This window comes from Phyllobates terribilis, unplaced genomic scaffold, assembly GCF_046119375.1.
Source record: "Phyllobates terribilis strain yellow unplaced genomic scaffold, ASM4611937v1 Scaffold_1__5_contigs__length_1240528914, whole genome shotgun sequence".
NCBI classification, from domain to species: Eukaryota; Metazoa; Chordata; class Amphibia; order Anura; family Dendrobatidae; genus Phyllobates; species Phyllobates terribilis.
Window position 1 is genome coordinate 1042971356 of NW_027362761.1, and position 16676 is coordinate 1042988031.

At 39.5% G+C, this 16676-nt stretch overlaps 1 protein-coding gene across 1 annotated transcript; it reads left to right on the plus strand.

Moving 5' to 3' along the window:
* Positions 1–278: 278 nt before the first annotated feature.
* Positions 279–13252, plus strand: SFRP2 (secreted frizzled related protein 2). The gene is made up of 3 exons (XM_073645223.1): positions 279–960; positions 2690–2770; positions 8724–13252. The coding sequence occupies exons 1-3, from the start codon at positions 459–461 to the stop codon at positions 9026–9028; spliced, it is 888 nt and encodes a 295-aa protein (XP_073501324.1). The 5' UTR covers positions 279–458; the 3' UTR covers positions 9029–13252.
* The last annotated feature ends 3424 nt before the right edge of the window (positions 13253–16676 follow it).

The window sequence follows — 16676 nt, forward strand, 5'->3', positions numbered from 1 at the left end:
GGAGTCCAATCCAGTTTACAATTATCAGTAAATGTATTTATGAAGTGTGAGGATTGCTGCAGCAGCAATCCCCCATGCATATAATCCTAGCCTGCTCCTCTAGCAGACAATGCACTTGTGAGCCCTTTGTAAGGCTTTGTTCACATTTTACATGCACTGTAACATTTCTTTTAAAGCTGTCCTGCCAAAGGAGAATTCTCAAAGGAGCAACTGAGCAAGTAAGCAGTGACCAATCCTTTTCTGATGATTGTCAGCAGCCTCCTCCCACTCCCTGGACTAGCATAAAAAATCAAGAAAACTCTTGTTTGCAGAACATCTGATGAGTGTGGTGAAAGGTGGAGGCGGCCAGAGGCTGAGATCTGCATATAGCCTGAGGAAGGCTGTGACTGTCTCTCCAGAGGAGCACAATCTGCTCACCATTCACCAGTAGCATTGATCATTTTTCCTGACTGCTCACCATGCGCTGCCAGAAGCCCTTCTACTTCATCTTCCTCATCCTGCTGGCTACTGACTGTATGGTCTCAGTGAAAAGCCTGTTTCCATTTGGGCAACCTGAATTTTCATATAAGAGGAGCAATTGCAAACCCATCCCTGCAACTCTGGTTCTTTGCCATGACATTGAGTACCCCAACATGAGGCTGCCCAACCTCCTGGGTCATGAGTCGATGAAGGAAGTCTTGCAACAAGCATCCTCCTGGATCCCACTGATACAGAAGCAATGCCACCGTGACACCAAGAAATTCCTCTGCTCCCTCTTTGCCCCAGTGTGCATTGATGATCTGGATGAGACCATTAAGCCCTGTCGATCACTATGTGAGCAGGTGAAGGACAGCTGTGCCCCTGTCATGTCTGCATTTGGCTTCCCATGGCCAGATATGCTGGAGTGCAGTCGTTTTCCCCAGGACAATGACTTATGCATCCCCCCTGCCAACACTGATTATGTGCCAGCCACCAGAGAAGGTAAGGTGCCCCCACCGCAGTGACCATATGGAGCATCATACCATCCTGCCCATTTTACCAAGAAGTACTCTTGTCTGTTTTACTAGGAAAGCTGGCATTATATCTATGTTATATACACATATATACATATATATATATACATAGCACTTTAGTGTGTATATGTGTGTTTTATATATAAAGTATACATATATATTTTAGTGTGTATATTTATATATATATATATATATATATATATATATATATATATATATACACATACATACACCCTTAGATTTTTTTTTTGTACAGGAGCTATAGGTAGTTGAGGTGCATTTTAAAGTATCTGTGTACACTGTATACACATATAGTTAATATATAGACATATAGAGTGTGTGTATGCATACATATGGTGGCACAAAAGTAGGTATACAGTTGAATCAATGATATTCCGTAAGATATACATATATACACTGACACATAAAGTGATCACTTTCTCGTTAGCGCAATTTTCAACACAAACTGACCAGACAACGGACAAATTAAAAGCGTTCATCTTGGAAGCATTTATGGACATTGATGCAGACAGGAATTTATGTTGTACTAAGTTATAGTGTACTGGACAGTTTCGAGGAATGTTGCAACATTGATTAAAGACATTTCAAACATTTACGAGATTAAACCGTTTGGCTATGTTCACATGTCCAGTAACCATCAGTTAAAACAGATCCTGCAGCAATCTGTTGGCAAAAGAAATTGGCGCAGACACAACTTTTTTGTCCATCTTAAAAAAAACAGATCCAGCTGAAATCAGTTTTTTTAACATTAAAGTCTGTGGAAAATGGATCCGTTAAATAGCCATCCGCTTTTATTTCATTTGAAAAGGATCCGTGTTTTGCTTACTGGATGAGTTATAAATGGAAAAAAACTGATGGCTGTTTAACGGATCCATTTTCCATAGGCTTCGACGTTAAAAAAATGGATCCAGTTGAAATCAGTTTTTTAAGACGGACCAAAGTTGTGTGTGCATGTACTAACAGATGATTACTGGACATGTGAACACAGCCTTAGTGTAAATGTAAGAGCCCATTCAATAAAATGAAAATCAACATTTGTTGAGCGTCAGTATGTGCTTACCCAATTTCATTGATTCAATGGCCACTAATATATATATATATATATATATATATATATATATATATATATATATATATATATTATATGGTTGTGTGTATACACTTATAGCTTAAAATGCACTTTAAATAACCATATCTCCTATACAGATTAGAGGTATATAGGGAATACAATACAAGGCACTCTAGTTTATTGGCATGAAATACCATGTGAGTGTTCAATGATGTTAATGGATACAATGGTAATTTACTTCATATGTCTCCAATAAGTATAGAAGACAGTCTGGAGAAAACAGTGGTGACTGCTGCTCTGAAAGCAAAGGCCCACAGTAATGTGCTTGTGTGTGCCAAATGCTGAGTGCAACTGGCAATGGAGCCCTGTACATAATACATAGGATGTTTTAATACATCAGCAAAATAGCTTCAAGTGTTTATGCAAATAGCTTTTTGCGCAATTCATAAAGAAGGATTTTACCATACATGTAGAAACTCCAAGTCTAGAGCAAGTCACTTATATCACATGAAGATTTTGGAGATGGGTGAAGCATCCAGGTGCTGAGCGCCACCTACTGGTAGTAACTAAACATTCCACCACTAATAAAATACTTGTCTGTTCACAGCACCAAAAGTTTGTGACGCCTGTAAAACTGCCAGCGAGGATGACAATGACATTGTGGAGAATCTCTGCAAAAATGATTTTGGTAAGAAGATTCACTGTGATGTAATTACAAGAGAATAGAAAGTAGGAAGAATATAGGTATAGGTTTCTTCACTGTGAGGTTGCCATAAAAAACTGTGATCTTTCTATTCTCTATGCGTAAATATGGAAAATTGTGTTTTACCTATGCATCTGTTTACTAATCTATCACATCATATATTCCTTTTTCTATAATTTATGATTATCTATATTGTATCTATATATCTAGCTCATATCTGTCTCTATATCTATCTAATTATTTAATATTTATTGCTCCACTGTTTATCTTAAATCTGTCATATTTATTTATTTATATGGTGCACTATTATATTGGATTTGTCTTATCTATGTGTCTTATCTAAATCTATCAGTATTTTATACAGTTTTCCATACCTGACATTAAAATATGCGTAACTTTGGACTTTACTGAACATTGCTTTCCGGCACAGCAGCTGCAGAGGGACATAGATTATTCATGTATGCATGCTATTGTATGTTGCTACATGGATGTGCTTTGTCTGTTGACATTACTGTATGTGTTCATCCATAAATCAGCCCTTGAGTCTGGAGCCAGTTGACTCTATCTAATACTCTTTTACTTAGCGGATATACTATGATAAAGTACAAAGCACTGTTTAAACAAACTTACAGCATTTCCAAGTCAAGAATCAGTGTAATTGTAATGTATCATAAATGTAACACCAAGTGTACAATAAGTATTAGAGGAGTGCAGCACATGTATACCTAGCATATGCTGCTGAGCCTATATGTTGAATTAATTGGTGGTAAAACAAATGAGGCTTTTCTGTGCAGAATGAGATCCCTATTTTGTAGCTGGGCAGTATAATTTGTTATTGTAGTGTGATTGACAGCCGGTGCAGCTTGTTTGGATACAGGCGGTGTAACCAGCAATTAGGATGTAGATGTGAGCTGACATGAGACTGGACTATTTTATAAACAACACTTTCCAACCTTTCACTGGGCCCTTTAAGACAGGAAACAAAAGGTATTCGTAACATAAATCAGGGGGCTGCAAATTTCGGATGGGAGGAATGACAAGCAGAACCTTGCTGCAGTGCACTTGATTGATGATGCTAGATGTTGATTAGTTGGATGCGAATGATAAAATAAGTCTACGGTTGAGTTCTAGTGTAGCCATAACTTATGTACAATCACGGTTCTTGTAAGAAACAGCATGGCCTTGGGTGTACAGGATATTAATCCTGACAAATGGAAACAAGCTGGTATTTTATTATAAAAAAAAAAAAAGGCCCTTACCAAGGATAATGACTGACTGGCTCATTGAAAGTACTCAGACAATTACATTTCCATAGTAATTATAATGCAGTAATGGCAGAAAACTTTCAGACAGGATTTCACCGCATGCAAAGGTACAATGATAAAAGACATTTCTCCTTACGTAAGACATCAGCATATATAATATATATTATTTATAGTGAATGGAAAAGAGTCAGGTGTAGGAGGTAAATAATGCTGGCCATATGCCATACAGTATGTATGTACATTGTTCCAATGCATATATATATGATCTTGTTTATTATTTGTTATCTGTAGTTTTATTGATTTATATTGTTAGTGATGTATAAGTTATATACATGTACATCATTTTGCTGTATGAACCATCCATTAATTATAAGGTGTAAACATAATTCTGGTGATGAGCCATTCGGAATTGTAAAGTGCTCCAGAATATGTTGGCGCTATAGAAATGTAAATTGTTATGTATAATTGTTATATGCATACTGTTATTGATGACCCACATATACAGTCAAGTCCTGGAGCCTAAGGAGGCTCAAAAGCCCCTTTTCCACATGGGGAGAAACTTACTCCTTAGACCTACTGCAGTTCTAATGACCCGCGGTCAGGCGTCAACTTGCATTTCTAATACAGGTGCAGAAATGTATCTGCAAACTGGCCAAACACATAAAGCTTGTCATATATGCCGTGTAAGGCATATACACAATACAGATGGGGAGTCATGTGTATACTGTAAGACTGTTCACACAAGGCTGGTAATGAGTCATATGTACATTATTAGGCATTTACATGCTGCTGGTAATGAGGCATCTACATAATAGTGAGTGGTTACTCATGAAAATCCCTCTAGAACCATCCAAAACGGCACCAAGTACCACATGTCACAGGCAAACGTGTGTTTTTTACTGCAGTTTACTTGTGAAGGTTCTCTTATTTACACGCTCCCCTATATCTGAATATGACCTCATGAACAATTCACAGCATACACTCAGCAAATATTGGGTTACATTAAAAGCAAAATCTCACATTGCATTTCCATAACCTCTAGGAAATTAATCAGTCACTTCAGTAACAACTTTTATTCAAATACAAGAGATTCTGCAGCATCTGAAATTAAATGTTTATGACAGTAAGATATATGGATAGATAGATAGATATGGGATAAAGAGATAGATATGAGATGGATGGATAGATGGATATGGGAAGGATAGATATATAGATAGATAGATAGGTATGGGATAGATAGATATGGGATAGATGGATAGATATGGATAGATAGATAGATAGATAGATAGATAGATAGATAGATAGATAGATAGATTTCTGGATAGATAGATATGGGATAGAGAGATAGATATGAGATGGATGGATAGATAGATAGATATGGGAAGGATAGATAGATAGATAGATAGATATGTATGGGATAGATAGATATGGATAGATAGATACAGTAGGTAGGTAGATAAATAGATATGGGTTAGATAGATATGAGATGGATAGATATCTAGATCGATATGGGATAGATAGATATTGTAGATAGATAGGTATGGGATAGATATATAGATAGATAGATATGGGATAGATGGATAGATAGGTATGGGATAGATGGATAGATAGATATGGGATAGATGGATAGATAGATACAGTAGATATGGAATAGATGGATAGATACAGTGGTGGCCAAAAGTATTGGCACCCCTGCAATTCTGTCAGATAATACTCAGTTTTTTCCTGAAAATGATTGCAATCACAAATTATTTGGTATTATTATCTTCATTTAATTTGCTTGCAAGGAAAAAACACGAAAGAGAATGAAGCAAAATTCAAATCATTGATCATTTCACACAAAACTCCAAAAATGGGCCAGACAAAAGTATTGCCACCCGCAGCCTAATACTTGGTTGCACAACCTTTAGCCGAAATAACTGCGAACAACCGCTTCCGGTAACCATCAATGAGTTTCTTACAATGCTCTGCTGGAATTGTAGACCATTCTTCTTTGGCAAACTGCTCCAGGTCCCTGATATTTGAAGGGTGCCTTCTCCAAACTGCCATTTTGAGATCTCTCCACAGGTGTTCTATGGGATTCAGGTCTGGACTCATTGCTGGCCACCTTAGAAGTCTCCAGTGCTTTCTCTCAAACCATTTTATAGTGCTTTTGGAAGTGTGTTTTGTGTCATTGTCCTGCTGGAAGACCCATGACCTCTGAGGGACACCCAGCTTTCTCACACTGGGCCCTACATTATGCTGCAAAATTTGTTGGTAGTCTTCAGACTTCATAATGCCAAGCACACAGTCAAGCAGTCCAGTGCCAGAGGCAGCAAAGCAACCCCAAAACGTCAGGGAACCCCCGCCATGTTTGACTGTAGGGACCGTGTTCTTTTCTTTGAATGCCTCTTTTTTTTTTCCTGTACACTCTATGTTGATGCTTTTTCCCAAAAAGCTCTACTTTTGTCTCATCTGACCAGAGAACATTCTTCCAAAATGTTTTAGGCTTTCTCAGGTAAGTTTTGGCAAACTCCAGCCTGGCTTTTTTATGTCTTGGGGTAAGAAGTGGGGTCTTCCTGGGTATCCTACCATACAGTCCCTTTTCATTCAGACGCCGACGGATAGTACGGGTTGACACTGTTGTACCCTCGGACTGCAGGGCAGCTTGAACTTGTTTCGAATGTTAGTCGAGGTTCTTTATCCACCATCCGCACAGTCCTGCGTTGAAATCTCTCGTCAATTTTTCTTTTCCGTCCACATCTAGGGAGGTTAGCCACAGTGCCATGGGCTTTAAACTTCTTGATGACACTGCACACGGAAGACACAGGAACATTCAGGTCTTTGGAGATGGACTTGTAGCCTTGAGATTGCTCATGCTTCCTCACAATTTGGTTTCTCAAGTCCTCAGACAGTTCTTTGGTCTTCTTTCTTTTCTCCATGCTCAATGTGGTACACACAAGGACACAGGACAAAGGTTGAGTCAACTTTAATCCATGTTAACTGGCTGCAAGTGTGATTTAGTTATTGCCAACACCTGTTAGGTGCCACAGGTAAGTTACAGGTGCTGTTAATTACACAAATTAGAGAAGCATCACATGATTTTTCAAACAGTGCCAATACTTTTGTCCACCCCCTTTTTTGGGTCTGGTGTGGAATTATTTCCAATTTCGTTTTAGGACAATTCTTTTTGTGTTTTTCATTGAAGACAAATTAAATGAAGATAATAACACCAAAGAATTTGTGATTGCAATCATTTTCAGGAAGAAACTGAGTATTATCTGACAGAATTGCAGGGGTGCCAATACTTTTGGCCACCACTGTATATGAATAGATGGATAGGTAGATATATGGATGGATAGATAGATGGATAGATAGATATTGTAGATAGATAGATACACAGACATAAAGATATTGAGGATAGATAAAGGATAGGCAGACAGACAGCAAAATGGCAGCACTTTAGAGAGTGGTCTTTTTTCACGTTTCGGTGAATAAAGACCACACTTTCTTCACTATCACATGTCAGGAATTCTGGCATTTTTACTGTCTGTTTATGGAAGATACTGGCTCACTAACCTGAAACTTGCTATATCAGTTTTGCATAGTGCCGTGTTCTTTGAGGACATATATAAATATATGAACACATACAGTAGATAGATGGTAAATAGATAGCTAGATATTGTAGATAAATAGATATATAGATATTGTAGATAAATAGATTGATATTGTAGATAGATACAATGTAGATAGATAAACAGATATGGAAAGAGAACAGCATCACTATTATACTAGATGTAGGGCGCCAGCCTTGGGGCCCCTTCGCAGATGTGCAGATATCAGCACTCCAAGGTTGTAGTAATAGGTAGATGGACATTGTAGATATATAGATAGACACTGTTTTGAAAAAAGAAAGGAATCTGGTGTTTAATCACCCCAATGCCTAGCACTCAGTGACCCGTTACTTGTCCTTTCCTGATGGTGCGGTCTGAAGAAGCACGTAGCCCCATGAAGTTATAATGGCATGAATGATGGGTTAGTCATCAAGGAATAATGCTGTAAATCTGGGGGACATTACCAGGCTGACTCATATACTCAGTGTGGAAGTTTCTTTTACTCACATTTGTATGTAACCGAGGAGCGCACTGAGAGTATCTTACCGTCTGCTGTGAAATGCAATGTGCTGCCTATAGTGGTCTGCCCCCCCGTGACCCCCTTCAGAGCATTAGCATCCATGTGTGTGGATTATATTAGCAGCTTTTATAGGGCTCATGGACTTTCAGTTTAATGCTCCTTTAATGATGTCCCTGGGTAAGACTTGTATAAAGCAGCCTCATTCATTGTTACATGTCTGAATATCATAAAATATTTGCTGGATGAGTGTGCAGGGCTTAATGATTGTTTCCATGAGCAGGCCAACTCCACAAAGCTGTGCATTGGGGGCCGTAAGTGCTGAACTAATCCCCGAGAGACACTCTAGGGGTTAAGACATAAGGGTTTGACATAAAATGACTTTGATGCCCTTTGTGGTTTAAAAATGGAGCCACCTGCTATAATTGTGTCAGGGCCTGACAGTTTCATTAGCAACACATCCCACCCTAAGGTTGTCTGCTGGGGCTACTAATGAACGTGTCTCTCCCAATCTCTTTCTCACCAATCTCTCTGCTTGCCTCCCCCTCTTTTGCCCTCATTAGCTCTGAAGATAAAAGTGAAGGAGATCGCCTACATCAATGGGGACACTAAGATCGTCCCGGAGACAAAGAGCAAAACCATTTACAAACTGAATGGGGTAACAGAAAGAGATTTGAAGAAGACCGTGCTGTGGCTTAAAGACGGCCTGCAGTGTACCTGCGATGAGATGAATGACATTAACGCTCCCTATTTAGTGATGGGACAAAAGCTCGAAGGGGAACTGGTCATCACCTCAGTCAAACGGTGGCAGAAAGGCCAACGGGAGTTTAAAAGGATCTCTCGCAGCATTCGCAAGCTGCAGTGCTAGTTCCTCCATTAAATAACTTTTTCAGCACTGGGGCTAGTCTTTTTGCACCTTTCACCCTCATTCGGGGACCCATCCTTTTTGAAATATAACAAAAGGGCTGGGGCGATGGCTTTTTTATGACGACGAGTATTATTTTTATTATAATTAATATTATTATTAAATAAAAACTTGTAAATAATATGAAAACTGAAAAAAAAATCAAAATATTTTTTATGATGGCCATGAAATAATAAGTAGAAAAATATTTACTGGATGCAACCTTGTTGATGATTACTATGTATTTTTATTTTATTTTTTTCTTGTTTTCTTTTTCTTTTTTTTTTTTTTACATGAGACAGGATTGTTAGACTTCGCTGCAGTTAGATATTGCAGTAGTTGTAGAATTGCGCGTTTGCATCACTTCCTTTAACCAATATACTTTAAAATATTAACAGTTCATTTCCTTTCTTTTTCTACCAACAAATGTTTAATTCTACTATACTAAGTATCAAATGTTATCTAGGATCATTAATGAAACTTTGTATCGCTCAGCTGGTGACTTGTGAAAATGTGGTCACTTGCTTTCCAAAACGAGGTCAGATTTGGAAAATGTGGTAATTTTTGTAATAAATCTCTTCTATTAGACCAGTGGTCTCCAACCCTTCTTACCTTGAGAGCCATATTCAGCACTGACAGATGATCGCAAGCCACATTCAGTGGTACCCTTCACCATAGTAACACCAAGAACCCCACAGTCCGGACATAATGACAGCCAAAGCTTCTCCACAGAAAGCCCACCAAACCTTGTGCCCCCCTCACATATAGGCTGTATATTTACATCCAAGGGTTTCCACTTTACCTTCTTTTGGTATTCTTGCTTCAAGCACATTCATTGCGCTTCCACACCGAGCTTCAAGCACTCCTCTAACTGGCACTCATCCTAATATCCAGTTTATGATATTTATCTTTCCCTCCCCATCGGTATACTCCATACAGATCTGCTCTTCTGTGCACAGGACTACTCACAAAAATCACCATTTGAAGACTTTCTCTCTTGCCAAACCTGATGTTAACCCACCAAGCTGGCGAACAGTCACAAGCCACGCAGCATATGCTCACAAGCCACATGTGGCTACCATGCCACAGGTTGAGTACCCATTTATTAAACTATAATGTGATGAATATACATTTGATGTCTAAAAACTGAGCTACTGTGCAGTTCACAAGCTTTCTATTAAGGCCACGGCCCCACTATCAGTATTTGGTCAGTATTTTTTCTCAGGAGTGGGAGCCAAAACCAGGAGTGGATGATAAATGCAGAATTGGTGCACTTGTTTTTACTATACCTTTTCTCTGATTGTTCTTCACCTGGTTTTGACCGAATACTGACCAAATACTGATAATGGGGCCATGGCCTTAAGGGGTATCCTGGTGCTGGCCACTTTCTCATCAGAGGCAAGTGGTGCTCATAGCATTTCTCCCCCACTTACCTGCCAAGACTCGTGCACAATCATTAGGTGTTTTGCATGTGTCCTACACCAAAGAACAGAACACATGAAAAGTATCTACAGATCCTGCAAGCGTCTCAGCTGGTATGTGGGGGTCATAACGTCATTGGCATTTTGGCCTCTGATGCAGAAGTGAGCAGTGCAAGACAACCCTTTTAAAAGGAACTAGGTTTTTACCATACAAGGTAAGACCGCCACCTTTCAGCCTTGATGCACAGCATTTTATAATGCTGGTTATAAGCCCCCAAACCGGCCTGCAAGACAAGAAAATAAGTTTTATTATACTAACCTGCAGAGTAGGGTGGTCCAAGGGTTGTCGCTGGTCTTGGTCCAACGCCTCCCTTTTTCTTGCGATGCCGTCCTCTTTCTTGCTTTGAGTAGATGACGCGTCCCATACATCATCCACACAGTCTCCCTGGCATCACGCTCCTGTGCAGGCGTACTTCTCTGCCTTGTCCAGGGTAGAACAAAGCACTGCAGTGTGCATACGCTTGAAAAGGTCAAAGAGAAAAAATACTGACCGAATACTGACAATATACTGATAGTGGGGCCGTGGCCTTATGAAGGTACATTATAAGTCCGGTTCATTGTTGTATTTGCTCCTTTTTTGGTCTAGTTTGGCTTATTAGGCTAGTTTTGATTTGCAACAATTTCTTCTTTTCATTTGTGCCTTTTTAATGATTTTCAATGTGGCTGTTTTTGCTTTCCAGATGTTTGTGACCGATTCATTAAATGCTACTTTTTAAAAAGTCGCTAAATTTTGGTACAAATATACTTCAGTCCCCCTCATCCTACTGGAGTTATTTTATGTACACCTGAAATTTTTGCACAAGTTTTGTAATATTTTAGTTGAACATTTGACCTTTTACTCTAAAAACACATTAGACTAAATTAGGCTGAACCTGCAGATATTGACTGGTTTGACCCACAGTTGATCGCAATGTCTGATTTTCGACTGACAATTGCATTGTTCTCCCTGAGATAAACCGCTGACCAACGTGTCAGCCTGTGGATTTCTTAGGCCACAGCCGCACTATCAGTATATGGTCAGTATTCGGTCAGTATTTTTTCTCAGGAGTAGGAGCCAAAACCAGGTGAGGAACAATCAGAGAAAAGGTATAATAGAAACAAGTCACCAATTCTGTATTTATCACCCACTCCTGGTTTTGTCTCCCACTCCTGAGAAAAAATATTGACCAATACTGACAGGGGGCTGTGGCCTAATAGTGATCACAGGAATGCTATGCCGAGACAGCGCTGCTATGTATGGAAGTCTCGGCTAAGACAGTTGTCGGCCGAATCCTTGTCCAGGTGACAGGCATCTAAGGCCACGTGCACACGTTGAGCATTTGGTGAGTTTTTTACCTCAGAATTTGTAGCCAAAATCAGGAGTGAGTGAGAAATACAGAAGTGGTGATGAGTTTCTATTATTCTTTTCATCTGACTGTTCCACTCCCTGGTTTTGGCTTACTGAGGTAAAAAACTCACCAAATGGTCAACGTGTGCACGTTGCCTAAGATGTTATATAGTCAGCACCATAGTTACAGCTTCTCCTCTCCTTGATGAACTTTAAGGTTACATGCAACATTGAGTATTTGGTCAATATTTTACCTCAATATTTGTAAGAAAAAGATAGGAGTGGGTGAAAAATACAGAAGTGGTGACGTGTTTCTATTACACTTTTATTCTGATTTTTCACTCCTGGTTTTGGCTTACAAATACTGAGGTAAAAAACTCACCAAATACTCACCGTATCCACGTGGCCCACTATGGGAAAAGGGTGCAAAGTCACATCTCAGCCGTGTTTGATTGTGTTCAGTCTTGTTTGTCATCCTTGGAGGGTGACGAAACAAGGACGGACACATCTGCACTCTATAATGTGAGACGTACTGTCATAAAATCCAGGCACTGAAAAAAATCTTCAGTTATAAAAGTATAATTTCCAAGCCTGGATGTTAAGCTACAACTTGCTACACCAATATGCACAAAGCTTCTGTATTTTTGGACTGGGTCAGACACAGAATATGCCCTTATCCATAAATTTCCCATAGTCTAGCGTGACCATCTGTTTTCCCTTTTAACTGTTTGAAGGCCACCATGGTTGCATTCAAAGCCTTTTCTTGTGGAAACAGCCTGCTTTAGGGCTATCACAACCACTCTAGAAATGTTTTATTCCAGCTGTTAGCATAGAAAAATACATTAAACCACAGATGTATCCAAAACATCATCTGTCATTTGGCATGCAGTGTTAATTATAGTTTTACGTAGGACTGCAGGTAGATCACAATTGTGACTTGGATATATCGCAAATATAAACACATTAAAATTATAACTCTTTAAAGGTCAGTTATCTTTAGTGTACGGTTTATTCTTTATCAGTCATCTCAAGTTGTGACTCATTGAAGCAAACTTTGCATTATTCTAGTAAGGAATTATTTTCCAATATATAATGTCTTCTTTTTATTTCATCCTCATACTGTGCAGCATGATACCTTAAAAGTTGTAAATATGCATTCATACTATTGTAAATAATGGAAAAGGCTACATCTCGTTCATATACAGGAATATATACTCTCCCCTCTTTTAGTTTATTTTAATGTGATATATACAATGATGTATCTTATCACCTAAAGCACCAACTGATTACATTTTATTTTTCTGCTTGGTTTTTGATCGTTCTACAAAGACTTCCTTTTTAGTGATATAATAACTAAATAAAGTTCTTAATAAAACTGCACGTTCTATTGATTCTATGTTGCTAAAATGACTATTAGGTAGACTCAGACATTTTAAAAATATATTTTTTTAGCTACTTATTAGGTTCTCGATGCTGGCTGCCTGACATTATTGCACAAAAAAGCACCCTTACCTTGCATTAATTTGGGGTGACAAAGGAAAAACAGATTATATGCACATTCAGATTGGACGGGTTGGTGGTGTTAAAAATGACTGCAGTAGCTATCTGGGCAAATGGGTAAATTATTTTCCCAGAAATAAAGACAAATGCATACATTTTTCACTATACTTGCCACTGATCTTATAACTGTATATAAACTGGAACAATTTAATTCTATGTCCGCATTTAGGATGGGTGTCTGTAGCAAATCCGTAGATAATCAAATGGATGAAAAATTTTGACTGTGAAATAGGTGTTAGGGTATGTGCACACGATGCAGAAATGCTCAGGATTTTTTCCTGAGCGTTTCTGCATCTCTCTGGCAGGAAAAAACGCATGCGGATTGTACATGCGGTTTCCTGCCAGGGACATGCGGAAATGAAGCGGTCTTCACTTTCATTTCCGCATGCGGGTTGACAAGCGCTTCCCAAGCGATTTTAGCATCACTTGGAAAGTGCTTGTCAACTTTACACTATATAAATCCATGCAGCCGGCATGGATTTATATAGTGTGTGATGTCAAAAAATAAAAAATAAATCTATACGTTACCATCTGATGGCCCCCGGTGTCCTGCTTCATCGGTCCCAGCTGCCGGCAGTGAAGACTGTAGGACCTTCCGACGTCAGCGTCACGTGACCCGTCACATGACTCTGACGTCAGCGAAGGTCCTTCATTCAACCGCGAAGTGCACGGGAAGCCGGCAGGACGCAGCGCGGGCCGTCAGAAGGTGAGAATATATGTATTTTTTATTTTATTCTTTTTTTTTTAATGGTACCTGGGTCTGGATGAGAGTCCTCTCATCCACACCTGGGTACCATCCGCACATTAGACCGCATGAAAAGCGCATCAACATATACAGTGATGCGGATTCCATGCGGTCTAATGCAAGTCAATGGCGGCAAAAGAGCAGCGTTTCCGCAAAATTAATTGACATGCTGCGGATTTTTGACCGCAGCGTTTACGCTGCGGAAAAATCCGCATCATGGGCACAGTACATGCGGATTTCCATTGGGGAACATTGCTGCCCTTCTACCATGCGTTTTTCATGCTTTTCCGCGGCGTTTACGCAACTGCAAAAGCGCCGCGGAAACGCACGAAAAACGCATCGTGTGAACTCAGCCTTACATGAAAAGTAGATGTTGCTTTCCTTGCTTTATTATACCACACTCCAGATTACAAATAAATAAAGAACAATGACTCCATTAAAATATATTTTCAATTTCAATCAAGTTAGATCTGTTACTCGCTGTGTTACATGTGGTATATGCTTTCTGTTATCTGGCAAATCAGAAGTTAAAGGGAATGAATCACAAGTTTTTTTTTATTAATAATTAGACATTATCTAAGCATTTCTTTTTAAAACAAAGTAACATTTACTGTATTAACATTCTTTTTTTAATTATTTTTTTACTCAGCCGCTCAGGGATGCCATTTTTATCTGCTGTTGTGTAGCTGTCAGAGCATGACACACCTGCAAATACTGCAGCCCCAGGGCATAGGATACTCAGATCAAGAAGTTGATCTGAGGTGGGCAAATTTTACTGCACAGTTTTCTCAGCATCTAAAAATTCTACTCTATTTAAGCTACTCCAGTTGTGCGTTCAAAACATAAATCCAGACTTAGCCGGTAACCAGTAGCATCGCTATATTGCTATGGCACTGTAACAAGTTGATCTGAGGTGGGCAAATTTTACTGCGCTAAAACTACTGCAATTTTTTCAGCATCTAAAAATTCTACTCTATTTAAACTGCACAGTTTTCTCAGCATCTAAAAATTCTACTCTATTTAAACTGCACAGTTTTCTCAGCATCTAAAAATTCTACTCTGTTTAAATTGTGCCAGTAGTGAGTTCAAAACATAAATCCAGATTTGGCCGGTAACCAGTAGCATCACTATATTGCTATTGCACTGTAAGAAGTCCATCTGAGGTGGGTAAATTTTACTGCGATAAAAATACTGCACAGCAGGGAAATATCATACGTACTTTAAAATTGGCAAGGCGCACGGTAAGGGACGGCAAAGTGAACGTGATGCTGATGGTGAGCGCAGAGGCCGTGGACAAGGTAAAACTGTGCCTGCTGTGGGAGCAGAACAAACACACACATCATGTCGACCGAGCTTCCTGTCACACTTTTTAGAGGGGCACGGAACACCACTCTTGAAGCCAGACCTGTGTGAAAAGGTTGTTGGTTGAATAGCAGATAATTCTTCCAGTCAGTTTGCCAGCACCACCCTGTCTTCCCCACGGTCCAGTCTCAGTATCTGTGAGTCTGGACTACATAATCCTCACCCTGATCCTCTTTCCCCCCACCAGGCCGAGTGCTGGAGACAAGTGATCCCACACTTAGACACTGAAGAGCTGTTCACATTTCCATTTATAGATTCTGGCATCTCGCCCGGCCCGCTTCAAGCCGGACATGAGGAGATCGCATGTAGCGATGCCCAAATATTTGAGCAGCCATGGTCACAAGAAGGCGACTGTGAGAAAGTGCAATTACTGTCGCAAGAGGTGGATGATGATGAGACACAATTGCCAGCAAATGAGGAGGTGGACCAGGGTGCGGAAGTGGAAGATGAGGTGGTGGAGGATGAAGTCACTGACCCAACCTGGCAAGGTGACATGCAGAGCGAGGATAACAGTACAGAGGGGGAGGGATCCGCAACACCACAACAGGCAGGAAGAGGCAGTGTGGTGGCCAGAGACACAAGGCAGGCAACTATTCCCCAGAACATCAACACGAGGGAAGTTGCCAGTCCAAGGGTTAGGTGTCTCCGAGTCTGGTGCTTTTTTTAACCCAAAAAGGCCATTTGCAACATCTGCCATGCCAGTATCATCAGGGGCAGAAAAACTAGCACACTGACCACAACCAGCATGTTCAGGCACATGACAGCAAAGCACCCGACTAGTTGGGCCGAACGCCAGGGTCCAGAAACAAAAACATTTGCTTTTGAAGGTTTAAAAATTGATGTTAATAATTGATGCTATATACATTTGCTTATCACATAGGATATTTTTCATTGATGAATTAATATTTATCTTATTCCTGTTTCATTTTGGACCCTTTATTGCCATGTTTTCACACGCAGGTATCTCGCTTGTATATACCCAAGTAATTTAAACCCATCATGAACTGTGGCTGAAAACCTTTGTTTGCACACCTGTTTGCATACCTAATGAAATTTTCTCTATTGTATCATGTGATCTTATTGTCTGTGGTATATATATATATATATATATATATATATATATATATATATATATAT